Raw genomic sequence first — 18,195 nt, 5'->3', positions numbered from 1 at the left:
TCTGGTATTAGGCAAGGGGGTCCAACCTCATTCTTTTGCATGTGGATGTCTAGTTTTCCCAGTACCATTTGTTGAAATGATTGTCCTGTCACTATTGCATGATCTTGGCATGGTTACCAAAATCATTTGATCCTGTATGCCAGGGTTTGTTTCTGGGCTCTTTATTTTATACATGTCTGTCTTTATGCCAGGACCACACTGTTCTGATTATTGTAGCATTGTAGTATGGTGTAGTTAAGTTTGAAATCAGCCCTCCAGTTTTGTTCTTAAAGGCTGTTTGGGTTATTTGGGGTCTCTCGAGATTTCATAAGACTTTTAGGATGGGATTTTCTATTTCTCCAAAACATGCCAGTAGGATGGTGGTAGGGATTGCATTCAATCTGTAGATTTCTTTGCGTAGCATTGACTTTTTAACAGTAAGTTAAAAACTTAAACTTAAGTTATTTTTAATAATAACTTTTTCTCAATCCATAAGCATGGGATGTGTTTCCACTTATTCCTAATTTCTTTCAACAACTGTTTTGTAGTTTTCATTGTATAAGTCTTTCACCTCCTTGGTTAAGGTAATTCCAAAGTATCTTAATTTTTTGATGCTATTATAAATGGAATTGATTTTGTAATTTACTTTTCAGACTGTTCATTGTTACTGTAAAGATGTAACTGAATTTTGTGTTGTTGACTTTGTATCCTGCTATGTTGCTGAATTCATTAATAGTTTTGTGTGTGTGTAATTTTTAGGGTTTTCTACATATAAGATCATTTCATTTGCAAACAGAGATAATTTTACTTTTTCCTTTTCAATTTGGATGTGTTTTGTTTCTTTTTCTTGCCTAATTGCTCTGGCTCTAACTTCTAGTACCTTGCTGTAGGAGACATATGTAGAAAAATGTTGCTATGGCCAATGTCAGAGAAATTATTGCCTGTGTTCTCTTCTAGGATTTTTATGGTTTCAGGTCTCACATTTAGGTCTTTAATCCATTTTTAATTTATTTTTGTGTATGGTGTAAGAAAGTGGTCTGGTTTTATTCTTTTGCATGTAGCTATCCAGTTCTTCCAACATTTGTTGAAAACTTTTTCCCATTGCATATTTTTGCCTCCTTTGTTGAAGATTAATTGACCATATAATTGTGGGTTTCTTTTTTTTTTTTTTTAAAGATTTTATTTATTTATTTGACACAGAGAGAGACAAACAGCGAGAGAGGGAACACAAGCATGGGGGAGTGGGAGAGGGAGAAGCAGACTTCCTGCTGAGCAGGGAGCCTGATACGGGGCTCGATCCCAGTCCCCTGGGATCATGACCTGAGCCGAAGGCAGATGCCTAATGACTGAGCCACCCAGGCGCCCCTGTGGGTTTATTTCTTGGCGCATATCTATACTGTTCCATTGACCTTCATGTCTATTTTTGTGCCAGTACCATACTATTTTGATCACTACAGCTTTGTAGTATGTCTTGAAATCTGGGATTTAGATACCTCCAGTTTTGTTCTTTTTCAAGATTGCTTTGGCTGTTCGGGATCTTCTGTAGTTTCATACAAATTTTAGGTTTGTTCGTTCTAGTTCTGTAAAAAATGCTACTGGTATTTTGATAGGGATTGCATTAAATGTGTAGATTGCTTTGAGTAATATGGACATTTTTAACAATATTTGTTTTCCTAAACCTGAGCATGGAATATCTTTTGTGTCATCTTCAATTTCTTTTACGAAATGTTTTATAATTTTCAGAGTGTACAGGTCTTTCACATCCTTGGCTAAGTTTATTCCTACGTATTTTAGTATTTTTGGTGCAACTGTAAATAGGACTGTTTTCTTAATATCTCTGCTGCTTCATTATTGGCGTATAGAAATGCAACAGATTTCTGTATATTGATCTTGTATCCTGCAAACTTACTGAATTCATTTATCAGTTCTAGTAGTTTTTTGGAGGAGTCTTTAAGGTTTTCTATATATGGTATCATCTCATCTGCCAATAGTGAAAGTTCTACTTCTTCCTTACCAATTTGGATGCCTTTTATTTCTTTTTGTTGTCTGGTTGCTGTGGCTAGGACTTATAGTACCATGCTGAATAAAAGTGGTGACAGTGGACATTCCTGTCTTGTTCTTGATCCTAGGGGAAAAGCTCTCAGTTTTTCACCATTGAGTATGATGTTAACTGTGGGTTTTTCACATATGGCCTTTATTATGCTGAGGTATGTTCCCTCTAAACCTCCTCTGTTGAGGGTTTTTATCATGAATGGATATTGTGATGCTTTTTCTGCATCCAATGAAATATGGTTTTTATCCTTTCTCTTGTTGATGTGACGTATCACACTGATTGATTTGTGAATATTGAACTAGTTTTGCAACCCAGGAATAAATTCCACTTAATCACAGTGAATGATTTTTTTAAATGTATTGTTGAATTTGGTTTGCCAATATTTTGTGGAGGATTTTTGCATCTATGCTCATCAGAAATACTAACCTGTAATTTCCTTTTTTGGTAGTACCTTTATCTGGTTTTGGGATCAGGGTAATGCTGGCCTCATAGAATGAATTTGGAAGTTTTCCTTCCTCCTCTATTTTTTTGGAATAGTTTGAGAAAAGTAGTTATTAACTCTTCTTTAAATGTTTGGTGGAATTCACCTGTGAAGCCATCTGGTCCTGGACTTGTTGCACTTTTTTGATTACCGATTCAATTTCATTGCTAGTAATTGGTCTGTGCAAATTTTCTATTTCTTCCTGATTCAGTTTTTGGAGGTTGTTTCTAGAAATTTATCCATTTCTTCTAGGTTGTCCAATTTGTTGGCATATAATTTTTCATAATATTCTCTTATAAGAGACAAACACTTTTGTATTTCTGTGCTGTTGTTATTTCTCCTCTTTCATTTCTAATTTTGTTTGAGTCCTTTTTTTTTTTAGTTTCTATTTTACTTATTTCTGCTCTAATCTATATTTTCCTTTCTTCCACTGATTTTGGGTGCTTTTTTGTTCTTTTTCTAGATGCTTTAGGTATAAGGTTAGGTTATTTGATATTTTTCTTGCTTCTTGTTTGATATATTTCTTACTTCTTGAGGTAGGCCTGTATTGCTGTAATCTTCTCTGTTAGACAGCTTTTGCTGCATTCCAAGATTTTGGACCATGTGTTTTCATTTTTTTTTTAAAGATTTTATTTATTTATTTGACAGAGCGTGAGAGAGCGAGTGAGCACAAGCAGGGGTAGCAGCAGGCGGAGGGAGAGGGAGAAGCAGGCTCCCCACCAAGCAGGGACCCCGACGTGGGGATCAATCCCAGAACCCTGGGATCATGACCTGAGCCAAAGGCAAATGCTTAACCGACTGAGCCACCCAGGTGGCCCTGTGTTTTCATTTTCATTTGTCTTCATGTATTTATTGATTTCCTCTTTGATTTCTCGGTTGACCCATTCATTGTTTAGTAGCAGGTTATTCCACCTCTATGTATTTGTGTTCTTTCCAGATTTTTCCTTGTGGTTGATTTCTAGTTTCATAGTGTTGTGGTCAGAAGAGATGCATGATATGCTTTCAATCTTTTTGAATTTGTTGAGACTTGTTTTGTGGCCTAATATGTGATCTCCTCTAGAGAATGTTCCATGTGCACTTGAAAAGAATGTGTATTCATTCCACTGTTTTAGGATGGAATTTTCTAAATATATGTTAGATCCATCTGGTCCAACGTGTCATTCACAGCCACTGTTTCATCGCTGATTTTCTGTTTGAATGATCTATCCATTGATTTAAGTGGGGGTGTTAAAGTCCCCTACTATTATTGTATTACTATCAATTTCTTCCTTTAAGTTTGCTTTATGTATTTGGTGCATAAATATTTTCAATTGTTACATTTTCCTATTGGACTGTTGTCCCTTTATTATTATATAGTGTCCTTCTTTTTCTCTTGTAACTCTTTTTGTTTTAAAGTCTATTTTGTCTGATATTAGTATACCACCCCTGCTATCTTTTGGTTATTATTTGCATGGAATATCTTTTTCCATCCTTTCATTTTCAATCTGTTTTTCTCTATGGATCTAAAGTGTCTTTTGTACATAGCATATAGTTGGATCATGTGTTTTTTTTTCCATCTGCCAATCTCTGTTGTTTGACTGGAGAGTTTAATCCATTTACAGTTAAGGTAATTCCTGACAAGGAGGAATTTCTATGGTAGTGCTATTTGTTTCCTATATGCCTTTATAGCTCCCCCACCTTTATTTCTTTCATTATTGTCTTCTTTTGTGTTCAGTTGCTCTTTTTGTAGTGGAATGTTTAAATTCCTTCTCATTTCCTTTTGGGTATATTCTATAGCTATTTTCTTTGTGGTTACCTTGGGACTTATATTTAACACCCAAAAGTTGAAACACTTTAATTTGAATTTACACCAGTGTACCTTCAATGGCATACAAGATCTTTGCTCCTTTAAACCTCTGTCCCCACCACTTTTGGTTGTTGATGCCACAAAATAACATCTTCATACACCGTGTGCTCAAAAACATAAACTTGTAATTCTTTTTTTTTTTAAGATTTTATGTATTTATTTGAGAGACAAAGAGAGCACATGAGCAGGGAGAGGTATAGAGGGAGAAGCAGTCTCCCTGCTCAGCAGGGAACCCAATGCAAAGCCCGATCCCAGGACCCCTGGATCATGACCTGAGCCAAAGGCAGATGCTTAACTGACTGAGCCACCCAAGTGTCCCTTCTTATAATTCTTTTAAATCCATTAGTCTCTTAAATTATGCAGAAAACAAGACTTGGAATTACAAACCAGTTACAATAATACTAGCTTTTAGACAAAATTTTTTTCTTCAAACTTACAAATTTACAATCTCTTAAAATGTGTAGGAACCAAAAAGTGCAACTACAAACCACTGTTACAATAATACTAGATTTTATAATTTCCCATGTATTTAGCTTTACTGAGATCTTCCATTCCCCATACAGATTCAAGTTACTGTCTAGTTTCCTTTCATTTCACCTTACAAAACTCCCTGACCATTTCTTGCAAGGTAGGTCTAGTGGTAACAAACTCCTTCACAGCTTTTGTTTACCTGGGAATGTCTTAATTTCTCCCTCACTTTTTTTTTTTCTGGACTATGATAAAGATTTAATGATTTATAAATCATTTGGCAAAGAGCAAACTGCTCTACAGTGTGTTTACAATGTTTATCATAATGTATCAAAAATGAAGAGCTTTCCTTGTTTGAGTTTGTTAGGACCATGTGCTTAGGTCAAATTAAGTTAATCTGCTCTCTCTCTCTTTTTTTTTAAAGATTTTATTTATTTGACAGAGAGAGACACAGCAGCGAGAGAGGGAACACAAGCAGGGGGAGTGGGAGAGGGAGAAGCAGGCTTCCCACTGAGCCAGGAGCCTGAGGCGGGGCTCCATCCCAGGATCCTGGGATCATGACCTGAGCTGAAGGCAGACGCTTAACAACTGAGCCACCCAGGTGCCCCCCTCTCTCTCTTTTTTTTACAATAACCTCTCATAAATGTCTTTTACAAATAGCAATGCACACATATGAGGTGTGTGATAGAAAATTAAGAAGTTGGTTGTATTTTCCACACAAATACTGGTTGTAAAGTATCAATGTTTCAAGTGAGAGTTCCTAGGGAACCAAATTTTTAAAAATCATGTTAAGTTTACTAAGTAGAGAAATTTTTCAGTATTTTACTAACCATTCATCTCCACATTCACATTCTATGTATTTTCTCATGGTCAACAAAACTGATTCAAATGATTTAAGTTATCCCACCATTTAAAGAGGAAAGACTCCACAATAATTTGAAACCATGGAGTTATCTTAATTTCACCACTTCCTGCCTTTACCATAAGTTCTTTTAGCTCTTCCTTGGACACATAACAATAGCTCTTAATCCCACTGGGCTCTGGAATCAAAAATACGTTCTTCCTCACAAACAAAACGAATCAATTTCATGTTCCCCCCAGTTACCATCTGATTGAGCCTTGTGGTGAATCTGTGTTAGATAATTTCTTCTGGAGGAACCTCTTTCATGGGAATTCCTAATTCACCCTTTAAATGTCTCTGTGCTGCTCTTCTTACTCCAATTGGCATCATTTTCTTCTAGCTCTCCTGTATTACTTCATGGACGACTACAACAAGTATTGGTAAAATCACCTGGAAAGATAATTTTAGCATTTGAGCATCTGATCTGTTGTAGCATGAGCTCATTTTCAGTGTTGAATAAGAAGATCATAAAAACTCAATGCAATAATCCTTTCATTCCGGTGACAATTCTTTTTGGTCTCAGCCCCAATTGTATTGTCATTTTCATCAGTAAGGATACACATCTCTGCCAGGAGTTGAACCTACTGCTCCTTATAGAGGTTGTTGGTGTCTAGCTCAGTTATTGTTATGACCCATCTGATCTGTCCCACAATACTCAACCCTCTCCCTGACTTTTGACGGACAGTTTTGCCAGATATAGAATTCTTGGTTGTCAAATTTTTTCTTTTAGCACTGAATATATCAGTCCACTGCCTTTTGGCCTCCATGGTTTCTGATGAGAAATCTGCTGAAAATCTTATTAAGAATCCCTTGTATGTGATGATTTGCTCATTGCTCTCAAGATTCTCTGTTTATCTTTTGCAAGTTTGATTATAGTGTGTCTCAGTGTGCATCTCTTTGACTTCTTTTTACTTGGCATTCACTGAGCTTCTTGGATGTTTATATTTACGTCTTTCATCAAATTTGAAAGGTTTTCAGCCATTATTTCTTCAAATATTCTCTCTACTTCTTTATTCCTGTTCTCCTTGATTTCCACAATGCCTATGTTGGTGTACTGGATGGTGTCCCATTGGCTTCTTATGCTCTGTTTGGTTTTCTTTAACCTCGTTTCTTTCCTCAGAATTGGTAATTTCCATTATCCTACCTTTAAGTTTGCTGATTCTTTGTTCTGTCTGCTCAAATCTTTTAATCTTTCTTGTGAATTTTTAATTTCAGTTATTGTCATTTTCAGCTCCAGCTTATCTTTTTAGTCCCTTTTAGGTCTTCTCTTTGTTGATATTTCCATTTTGTTCATACATGGTTTCTTGACTTTCCTCTACATCTTCCTTCAGTTCTCTGAGCATCTTTAAGGCAGTTGCTTTAAAGTCTTTGTCTAGTATATCTGCCCTCAGGTCTCTTTCATGGACAGTTTCTGTTTTATCTTTTTCCTTTGAGGGGGCCATACTTTCCTGTTTCTTTGTATGTCTTGTGATCATTTTGTAGACAACTGGGCATTTGAATCTAATCATGTGGTAACTCTGGAAGTCAGATTCTCTTCCTTCTCCAGGGTTTGTTCTTTTTGTTACTGTTATTGTTTATTGTTTTGTTTTTTAATTGTTTTAAGTTGTCTCTGTGCTGAGGATCAGCCTGAGACATAAACTTGGCCTGAGGTGTCATCTCTCAGTCTTTACCTGGGCATGTGTGGTCATTTTCTAAATATTTTTCCTGTACATGCAGTTGTTTTTAATGTCTGGTTCCCAAAGGGAAAAAGAAAAATGAGGGGAAAGGGAGAAGGCACTGGTCCCTTAAATCCCCTGGAAATCTCCAATCTCTTCAATCAGAGGGGGAGAGGTTTGCAACAACTACTAGGGGCTGGGGAAGTACAACAAGAGCTCAGAGCACAGATCCCTGATATTTGGGGGAAAGGGTCCTATTTGCTAACCTTGGCTCCCACAGGCTGTGTGCAGGCTGTTTCAGGAATATGTGCATAGCTGCCTGCTATGTGGGGGCGGAGGATGGGTAGCTGTTACTGTGCTGAGCACTGAAACTGATTGAAGTTAGCTGCAATTTACCTGTCCAAGTCCTCCCCTAGAAGTTGCAAGCCTTCAACAGACTCCAGAGTTCCAAAATAGTTACATCAGACAGATTCTGCCAGTGCAATTGCTGTTTAGGTGGGGAGACAGATTGCTGGTGTTTCCTAGTCTGCCATCTTCCCAGAATCCTCTGTGGGATGGTTTTTAAGCTACAAATGAAATTTCTTTAATTGATATTGAGCTATTCAGGTTACTTTTTCTTTTTAAAAAATCTATTCTTGAATGAGCTTGAATGAGCCTTTCAAGGGATTTGTCTATTCTAATTAGGTTGTCAAATTTATAGGCATAAAGTTATTTATAATATTCCCTTATCTTTTTCATATCAGAATCTATAGTTATATCACCTCTCTCATTCCTGATGATGATAGTTTGTGTCTTTCCTCTTTTCCCCCCCTTGATAATTTGTCTAGAGGTGTCTCAATTTTGTTGATATTCTCAAAGAAACAGGTATTGGTTTATTAATTTTCTCTAATACCTTTGTTTTCTATTTCATTGATGTCTGCTCTGATCTTGTTTCCTTCCTTATGCTTGCTTTGTGTTTGCTCCTCTATCCCTAATTTCTTAAGGTAGGAGCTGAAGTCATTGATTTGAGACCTTTCTTTCTTTCTTTCTTTTTTCCCTAATATGGTATTTAGTGCTATAAAATTCCCCTAAGTACTGCTTTAGTGACATCCCAAAATTTTTGATATATTGTTTTCATCTCCATTCAGCTCAAAATATTTTCTAGTTTCCATTTGGATTTCTTTTGTGACCCATGGGTTTTTAGAAGTGTGTTATTTCATTTTCATATTTGGGGATCTTCCAGAGATCTTTCTGTTAGTGATTTGTCATTTAATTCTATTGTGGTTGCAGAATGTACTTTGTAGGATTTCAATCCTTTCACTTTTATTGAGATTTCTTTTATGGCCCAGAATATGGTCTATCTTGGTAAATTTCTCTGTGTCCTTGAAAGGAACATGTGTTCTGCTGATGTTTGGTTGAGTGTTATCTTTAAATGTCAACTAGATCGAATTGGTTGATAGTGTCGTTTAAGTTTTCTACATCCTTAATTATTTTCTGTGTACTTATTCTATCAATTAGTGAGAATTGAAATATCTGACTGTAATTGCAGATTTATCAATTTTTCTTGCAGTTCTGTGTTATTAAGTAAAAAAAAAATTAGGATTATTATTTCCTCTTAGAGAATTGGCTTCTTTATAATTATGAAATGACTTTCTTTATCCCTGGTAATATTCTTTCATCTGAAATCTCTTTTCTCTGATATTACTATAGCCATTTCAGTTTTCTTTTAATTAGTGTTAGCATGGAGTAGTTTTCCATTCTTTTACTTTGAACCTATTTGTGTCTTTGTATTTTACTGTGTTTCTTGTAGGCATCATATAATTGTAGTTGGGTGTTGCTTACTTTATCCAATCTGACGGTGTCTGCCCTTTAGTAGGAGTTGTTAGACTACAACTGACCCTTAGGGGCGCCAACCCCCCATGCAGTTGAAAATCCACATGTAACTTTTGACTTCCCCCAAACTTAACTAATACTCTACTGCTGACCAGAAGCCTTACTGATAACATAAAAAGTTCATCAACACATATGTTGTATGTATTATATACCATATTCTTACAACAAAGCAAGCTAGAGAAAAGAAAAGGTTATGAAGAAAATCATAAGGAAGAGAAAATACATTTACAGAATTGTACTGTATTCATCAGAAAAAAAAAAATCTGTGTATAAGGGGCCCTGTACGGTTCAAATCTGTGTTGTTCAAGGGTCAACTGTACTTATATTTTGTGATTATTGATATGGTTAGATTTAAGTCTGTCATCTTGTTATTTGCTTTCTATTTGCCCCATCTATTCTTCGGTCCCCTTTCCTCTTTTCCTTTCTTCTTTTAAATTAACTGAGTATATTCTGATTCTATTTTATCTTCTTTGCATGCTTATTAGCTGTTTTTGTGTGTGTGTTTTTTTTTTTAGTGGCTGTATTAGGGTTTTTATATATATATATAAAATCTTTAACTTGTCACAATTTACCTTTAGGTGATATTATACTACTTCATGTATAAGAATCTTACAATAGTCTTCTTCCATTTTTCCCCTCCTTGTCTTTATGATATTGTCATATGTTTTAGGTCTTATATACTTGTCATATATTTTACTTCTACATGTTATAAACCCCACAGTATATTCCTATTGTTTTTGTTTAAACAGTCAATTATCTTTTAAAGAAGTTTAAATAATAAGAGAAAAACTGGGGCGCCTGGGTGGCTCAGTCGTTAAGCGTCTGCCTTCGGCTCAGGTCATGATCCCGGGGTCCTGGGATCGGGCCCCGCATCGGGCTCCCTGCTCGGCGGGAAGCCTGCTTCTCCCTCTCCCACTCCCCCTGCTTGTGTTCCCTCTCTCGCTGTGTCTCTCTCTCTCAAATAAATAAATAAAATCTTTAAAAAAAAAAAAAATAAGAGAAAAACTTATGTAATTGCCCATGTGGTTATCAGTGCCCTGTATTCCTTTGTGTAGATCCATATTTCCATTTGGCATCATTTCCTTCTGCCTGAAGGAATGCCTTTAGCATTCCAGTAGTGAAAGTCTGATGGTGAAATCTTTTAGCTTTTGTATAGTTGAAAATTTCTTTTTTTTTTTTTGGCCTTTGTTTCTGAAAGATATATTTTTGCTAGATATAGAATCCTAGGTTGACAGTTTTTTTTCTTTCAGTACTTTAAAGATGTTGTTCCACTAAATTCCCTTTTGTTGTATTCAATAATGGGAAATCTGCTGTCCTCTTTATTTTTGTTCTTCTGTGGCTGCTTCTAAGATTTTTTTATTATTGGTTTTGAGAAATTTTATTATCACATACCCTGGTGTTGTTTCCTTCACGTTTCTTGTGTTTGGAATTTGTTGAGCTACTTGATAAAATCTGTTTTCATCAAATTTGGAAATTTTTCTATTATTATTTCTTCAAATATTTTTTCCTGTTCTTCCTCTGTTTTTTCCTTCTAGGATTACAAGTATATCAAGATTCTTTTAAGTTACCCGAAATCTCATTGATATTCTTTCTTTTTAGAATTCCATTTTTTCCCTCTGTGTTTCATTTTAGATCATTTCCACTGTTCTATCTTTAAGTTCACTAACCTTTTCTTCTGCAACATCTAATCTGTTAATCCTTTCTGGTGTATTTTTCCTCCCACGAATTGTAGTTTTCATCTCTTAATATTTGTTTTGAACCCTTTTTATATTTTCCAGGTCTCTACTTCTGAGCGTATGGCATATAATTATAGTAACTGTTCTAATGTCGTCTGCTAATTCTAACATCTGTGTGAATTCTGTTTCAGTCGATTGATTTTTCTCCTCATTATGGGTATGAATACAGACTTTAAATTTTTTGCCACAGAACACCAAATTGCCCTCCAAAAATGTTTCATCATTTATCCTATCACTACCAATAGATGAGAGTGTCTGTTTCCCTCCCTATCCTGTCGCCACCAAATTTTGTCAGTCTTTAATCTTTGCCAATTGCACAGGCTAAAGCTATCTGCTACTATAACAGGTATTTATTGAGCACTGACTTCAAGCCTGGTGATGGATGGTAGCAATTCTGTGTTCAAGCAGCCGCAGTAGCTGCCCTCATGGTGCTTATAACCTTGTGGTGTTGACCATGTTTTTATTTGTATTTTCACTGATTATCAGTGACATTGAGCATCTTTTTTTTTTTTTTTTAAAGATTTTACTTATTTGACAGAGAGAAACAGAGAGGGAACACAAGCAGGGGGAGTGAGACAGGGGGAGAAGCAGGCTTCCCGCCAAGCAGAGAGCCTGATTTGGGGCTCAATCCCAGGGCCCTGGGATCATGACCTGAGCTGAAGGCAGACGCTTAACAACTGAGCCACCCAGGCGCCCCTACATTGAGCATCTTTTCCCAAGTTTATTGGTCACTTATATTTCTCCTTTGGTATACTGCTACTAATGTTCACTGGATTGTTTGGATTTTTCATTCCTTTGTAAAAGCTATATATTTACTGAGGATAGATACCCACTTTCACCTTTTTTTTTTTTTTTTTTAAGACTTATTTGAGAGAGAGCATGCGCAGAAGTGAGGGAAGAAGCAGAGGGAGAGAGAGAATCCCAAGCAGACTTCCCACCACTAAGCGTAGAGCCCTATGTGGGGCTTGATCCCACAACCCATGAGAACATGACCTGAGCCTAAAACAAGGGTCAGATGCTTAACCGACCGAGCCACCCAGGCCCCCTCACTTTCATCTTTCAAATAAAAAACGTTTGTGGTACAAAGACATCTCCTTTAAAATAAACTAACATTTGTACATAATTTCTTCGAAGAAATTATTTGCATGTTACTCAAATACTCTTTCTCTACATTAAAAATAAATAGGAATTGGTTCTGGTTTAAAAACAATGCCCTTAAAGGCAAATATTTTTGAATACAAAAATACGAAATACATATATGAATACTTTAGGTATACATAAATATATAAATACTTTCATATATATCTGACATCAACATATAAATGACTTACATTCTTTAGAAATAATTATGCAGATTCCAAATGCCATTTTACTCTTAATAATGAAAGAGAAAGTCAAAGAGATGGAACATTTCCAGATTAAATATTCCCAGCTGATTAAATATTTCCGGCAAAGCCATGCCATCTGTACTGGAAAGCCCTATATGCAAGATTGTTAATTTGTAATTGTCTAAGATCTATTCAAAGGAGAAAATGTCCAAATTCCCATTATAGCATGTTTGCTTACCCACTGAAGAGCAGCAAGAACTCTCATGCACATGCACGAGAGTAACAAGGCACATGCTACCTATTCATCTGGCTGTGCAGGTAAATGCTTCCTGGGAGCATCAGGAAGAATGCCCTGAGATACAGTTTCTAGAAAGTGCCCAGGGTCTTTTTAACCTTCATGGGCAACATGTGGCAAGGGATGGTGAAGCCTGAGAAATCTTTGACTTTATGGCCAGGGATAGGAGTTGTCCACATGTCACAGGGCTAAGGGGTGTTAGCTCTCCAAATATGATGGAGGAATGCATGCCACCAGTTACGCTGTGAATTCGCAAACTGAGCAGTTTTAATAATGGTGATGATGACAACAACCAGCAGAACCCCACAAGGCCCAATCCATCCATCTGTCCATTGCGCCTGGCACCCCTGACTGACCTGTTTGATGTAGGTGGTCTCTGGCCACCTCAAACAAGCGCAGGTGCATGTTGGTGATCGGATTGAAGGAGCCACAGGCCAGGAGCACCACTGGGATTTGGCTCTTCATCTTGTCAGGCACATCCACACCCGCGGCAGTGGCCACCCTGCCTTCATGGGGACAAAAACTGATGTTAGAGTTGGCACAAGACAAACAGTCCAGATCAGCGTCCCTAAAGCATAGAGAGGCTATTACTTCTCATTTGTAAGGTGACTGAGGGGGCAGTAATAACAATAACATTTATGGAGGGTTTACCATGGGCCAGGACCTGTGCTCAACACTATGTCACGGTATCCCCCTTGTCTCCTCAAATCCTTTCCACAACCCTGAGTGGTCACCTATCCAGCTCAGGGACCTTAGAAGCTGCACGACTGGAACCCAGACAGCCTGATTCAGAGACCATGTTCTTCTTGTAAGCTCTATACCCTCCCTGGGCTCTGATGGGTCACCTTGGAATCAAAAGGGGGTTAAGACCCCTATATGTCATCTCTGATAGTCCAAGTGAAGCTCACTAGGTCCCAGAGTAGACTGGTACTTTTTAAAAAACTTATTTAAAAATACTTTCAGATTTTCAAGTAGAGTTGCAAAATTTGAACAAAGAATTCCTATACACCCTTTACCCACATTCCCCAAATGTTAACATCTTACCACATTGGCTTTAACACTCATTCTCTCTTTCTCTACACAACACACACAGGTTTGTACCTATAATTTTTTTTCTAAAATGTTTAAGGGTAAGTTGTAGAGGTAATACCTCTTTACCTCTAAATACTTCAGTATGTTTTCTAAGAACAAAGGTATTTTCTTATATAACTGCAGAGCAATGATTAAAATCAGGAAATTAAAATTGTTACAGGATGAGTAATCTATAGATCTTTTCTTTTTTTTTTTTTTTTTAAAGATTTTATTTATTTATTTGACAGAGAGAGACAACGAGAGAGGGAACACAAGCAGGGAGAGTGGGAGAGGGAGAGGGAGAAGAAGGCTTCCCGCGGAGCAGGGAGCCCAATGCAGGGCTCGATCCCAGGACCCTGGGATCATGACCTGAGCCAAGGGCAGATGCTTAATGGCTGAGCCACCCAGGCGCCCCAGATCTTTTCTGCTTTTACCTATTGTCCTTTATCTAGGCCTGAATGATTTTGAGGGTTCCGCCCACCCTCCTGTCTCCACCATCTGGGGATTTCAGGGCCAGGGTGAGGTTGAAGGAAAGCAGAACACAGCCTGGGCTCCAGGGCACACTGGCAGACATGGCTCTCCTGCCTCCAAGATGCTGCCTCCTGGAGTGTCAGGCTCCACTGGAGTTAGGCTTTGGTTTGACTCCTAGTTTTACCTCTCACAGGCTGTGTGACGTAGGGCAAATCACAGTTCCTCTCTGAGCTGCAGTTTCCTCATATGCAAGATGGGGATAATATTACTTCCTCTTACTGGGTTGTTGAGAGGCTAAATGAGCTATGTATGAGCAGTCTGATGTACAAGAAGCATTTAATGAACTGCTGTGGCTGTGGTGATGATCATGCCAATAATGAAATGGGTGCTGCAGCTGCTGACCAGGACAGGGGAGGAGGAGGAGGAGGAGAGAGGAGGTGGTTCCCAGTGATCCTCACCTCCTAGTACTCACCTGCAGTCCCTCCCCTTGAGTGAGGGCTGGGCCTAGTAACTTGCTTCTACTAAACAGAATACAGCAAAAGAGTGGGATTTTGCTTCAGAGAGGTTATAAAAAGTCTCTGGCTTCCCTCTTGCTCTCTCGCTTTCTCACTCTGATGAAGCCAGCTGTCCTGTTGTGAGTTGCCTCACGGGGAGACCCCTGGGGCAAGGAACTGAAGGGGACCTCTGGTGCCAAGAGCCCGTGAGGAATTAAATCCTATCAGCAAGCACGTTAGTGAATATGGAATTGGGTCATTCCCCAGTCAAGTCTTCAGATGAGACTGCAGGCCCGTGCACATCTTGACTGCGGCCTTGTGAGAGACTCTAAGCCAGAAGACCCACTTAAGCTACTTCTATATTCCCGCCCCACCTGCTAAATTTTGGGTTAATTTGTTAAGTAGCAAGAGGTAACTAATACAGTGACCAACAGGAAAAATGCATTCACTTCTTTCCTTCATTCTTGCTATGGTGGCTTTGGCTGTAATTCTGCAGTTGCCGGGGTAACATGGAGAGTTCTTGGTCACTGGAACCTGGAACTCTCTTTGTATCCAAGGAAACTATTGTAATCTGGCCTTTGTTGTCTGCTTCTCCAGATCCAATGTAGCTGCCTACTTACAGACTTTTTGTCACGCAAGAAACAAATACCCTCTATTTGTTGAAGCCACTGAAGTTAGGCTGCTGGGACTTGTACTCAATTGCTGCAAATGCTGGGACTTATATCCAGCCACTGCCTGACTCAAACTTCAGCAACAGTGGAGTTCTTGTCTGTGGCTTCTTTGTGAGCTCCTCATGGCTTCTGGCTTCAAGCTTTCGTATATGTTATTTCAGTTTCCTCCAACTGGAATACCCCCGGCATGCCCCAATCTGTTAAGATTTAACTCAGGTGATCCCATTATTTGTGACTTCAATCACTATTTCTTGACTGAATCAGTTAGAGATGCCTTTGGCTACAAGTCCCAGAAGCCTAAAACTTTAGTGGCTTAAATACACAGAGGTTATTTGTTTCTCGCATGACAAGAAGTCTAAGGAGGCAGCTGGTAGGTCACTGGCTCAACAAGGACCTGCAAATCTCTCAGCTTTTCCCTCATGGTCACAAGATTGCTACTGTGGCTATAGCCATCATGAATACGATCAAGGCAAGAAGGAGCAAAGAGCTACACTAGACTGGTTGTCCCTCTTAATCAAAAACAGAAGAGCTTTCTCAGAACCACCCTGTAGATTTTGCTTCTTATTGGCCAGAACTAGATCACATGGCCCCTCTAGCTGCCAGAGAGGCTGGAAAAGCAAGTATTTAGCTGTACAGCCTCCCCAGTGGGACGCAGCAAGGAAAAGGGAATTGGAAATAGGATTAGTGAATGCACAGCATCTGCCACAGAGTTGGGGCTACAACTGCCACGGAACTGGCTGCCGGGCTGGCTTTTCTGACAGCTAGCTTGGGTCAGCTGATCTATGACCTACCTTCAGTAAACCATAGACAACATTCTATTGGAAAAACCTGCTCTTGTGCCTTTCCCACCCACCAGACGATAAGCCCATTAAGGACAGGAGTGGTGTTTCCTTCATCTCTGGCTCCCAGCTTTAAGCACAGCACCTGGCCCAGAGTGGGGCTCAGTGAAGACTGAAAAGGGTGGCGGCTAGCTGCAGAGGGGACCTGTGTCCTGGCAGGGGGAAGGCCTAATGCACTTCCTAAGGTCGAGAAGTTGTTCTGGATGTATTCCGAGGTATAGCATGCAGATAAAAAAAAAAAAACAAACTCTCAACCTAGGCGGGCTACGGTTTCTTCAAGCTTCCTTTAAGGCAGCAGGAACACCCCCGACTGCGAGAGAAGAAAGTGGTCTGCAAGCTACTGCTGCTAGCTTCTTCCCGGGGAGGCTGGCTGGTTTAATGAGATATTATCTGCAGAGTGTGCTTAGCTACTCACAAGAGCAGCCTTGTGATGAGTGTATCTGAAGAGGCCGGCTGTTGTTAGAACTTTGAAAGGCTTCTTAATAGTTGTGATTTCGTTTTGACAAAATAGTTTTTTTTTTTTGAGCCGTTAAGACATGTAACTGCAGCATCTCAGGTAACCTGGGGTTTTGATTCTTTTTTTCTAAAGTTCCCCAGAAACTGTAAATTAGATCATTTGTTTGAACGGAGGCATCAACAGCAATGAAGGGCGATGTCGGGGAGAAGCATAACTGACATTTAATGTGTCTGTCTTTTCGTTCCTTGCCAGGAGCCCACTGAGCCACCCTGCTCCAGAGTGACTGAGCCTGTCGCGGCCGCAGCTGGGGCAGGAAGAGGCAGTGAGTGCCCGTTCCCAGGCTCAGGAACGAAGCCGGTGCTCCTGCCTCACTTGTATACCCTAACTTGCCTCAACTAAACACCCCCCCGCCAAGCCCAAACCCAGAGAAATACAGTGACAGCCTTAGAATGGACTCACTCCAGGGGCCACCGGGTGAATAAACCAGGCTCTGATTTGAGTGCAGGTCTCATCAGACACGAGGGCAGATGCATGCCATAAAAGTGACTCATCTGCCCTGCCATCTAGTCCTATCTAGTGAGACAAAGCAAGTGCGGGAGACTTTGGCTGTTGGGAAAGGCTTCTCATCAACAAGCATTTAATGGGGGGGGGCCACAGAGCAATAATTGCTGCTGAAGGACTTAACAAGCTGAGAAGGAGGCATACGTGACCTTCTTGGAATTTCTCATTAAACTGGAGAGACAAGGCAAACAGATTCCACCTGGGGCCCCAGCCCCTCTCCAGATATATACCGCCTCCCACTTCACAGCCACCCCGACAGCATGTCACCCCGCTCTTCAAAGGCAATGCACTGCTTCCCTTCTCCTGGCTTCTGCAAATGCTGTTCCGGCTACCCAAAACACCCTCCTCACCCCTGCCTTCAAGGTTTTCTCCTTGGTGTTTACCCAATGCCCCCTCCCCCACCGAGCTCCATGTACCCGGGACCCGTTTTATCACTTTCTACTTCAGCCGCCACAGAGCTGCCACTGCTTCGCTCCCATGATGCTCTTCCCCAAGCAGAAGGTGAACTCCTATGGGGTGGTTTCTCATTCACGTCGGTGCCCTCAGCTCCTGCACTGTGCCGAGCACACAGGTGCTCAGGAAATGTGGAGGACGAATGAAAGAATGAGTGACGGTCTCCAGCCGAGCATCGTCCTTTCCAGACAGCTACCTCATCTCTTTGGTTCTGTCCCAAACAGTCATGGACTGGGCCTTCCACAGATATAAACTGACCTTTCTGGCTTCCAAGAGGCACTTCAGACCCCTTGCCAAGACTCCACGCCACTTCAGACTGACATCAAACAAGACAGCCCTGCCCCGGTGCACCATCGTCCGTGGCAGGATCCCATCAGCAGGGAAACGCCGACTTCCTGCCCACTGATGCCGAGGGCATCCCTCTGCTCTGGAGAGCTGGAGGTTACCAGCTGCCTGCTCTGACAGGGAGAGGCTCTGCAGATGTGAATAAATTCGGGATCCTGACGTGGGGAGGTTAGCCTGGATTATCCAGGTGGACCCAGTTTTATCGTGAGAGTCCAAAAA

General features: G+C 39.8%; 1 protein-coding gene across 4 annotated transcripts in view; it reads right to left on the bottom strand.

Moving 5' to 3' along the window:
- Positions 1 to 18,195, bottom strand: part of NMNAT3 (nicotinamide nucleotide adenylyltransferase 3) — a 113,859-nt gene that overhangs the window by 50,093 nt on the left and 45,571 nt on the right. For 3 of the 4 annotated variants that reach the window (XM_032408594.1, XM_032408593.1, XM_032408596.1), the window contains one exon: positions 12,971 to 13,120. In XM_032408594.1, coding sequence (XP_032264485.1) covers positions 12,971 to 13,079 — 109 coding nt within the window. In that variant the 5' untranslated portion in view covers positions 13,080 to 13,120. The remainder of the gene's footprint in view (positions 1 to 12,970; positions 13,121 to 18,195) is intronic. The other variant, XM_032408595.1, reaches the window with a different exon arrangement.

Source organism: Phoca vitulina, unplaced genomic scaffold (assembly GCF_004348235.1).
Source record: "Phoca vitulina isolate PV1807 unplaced genomic scaffold, GSC_HSeal_1.0 scaffold10, whole genome shotgun sequence".
In the NCBI taxonomy this organism is placed as follows: Eukaryota; Metazoa; Chordata; class Mammalia; order Carnivora; family Phocidae; genus Phoca; species Phoca vitulina.
This window is presented reverse-complemented; position numbering and strand designations above follow the sequence as displayed.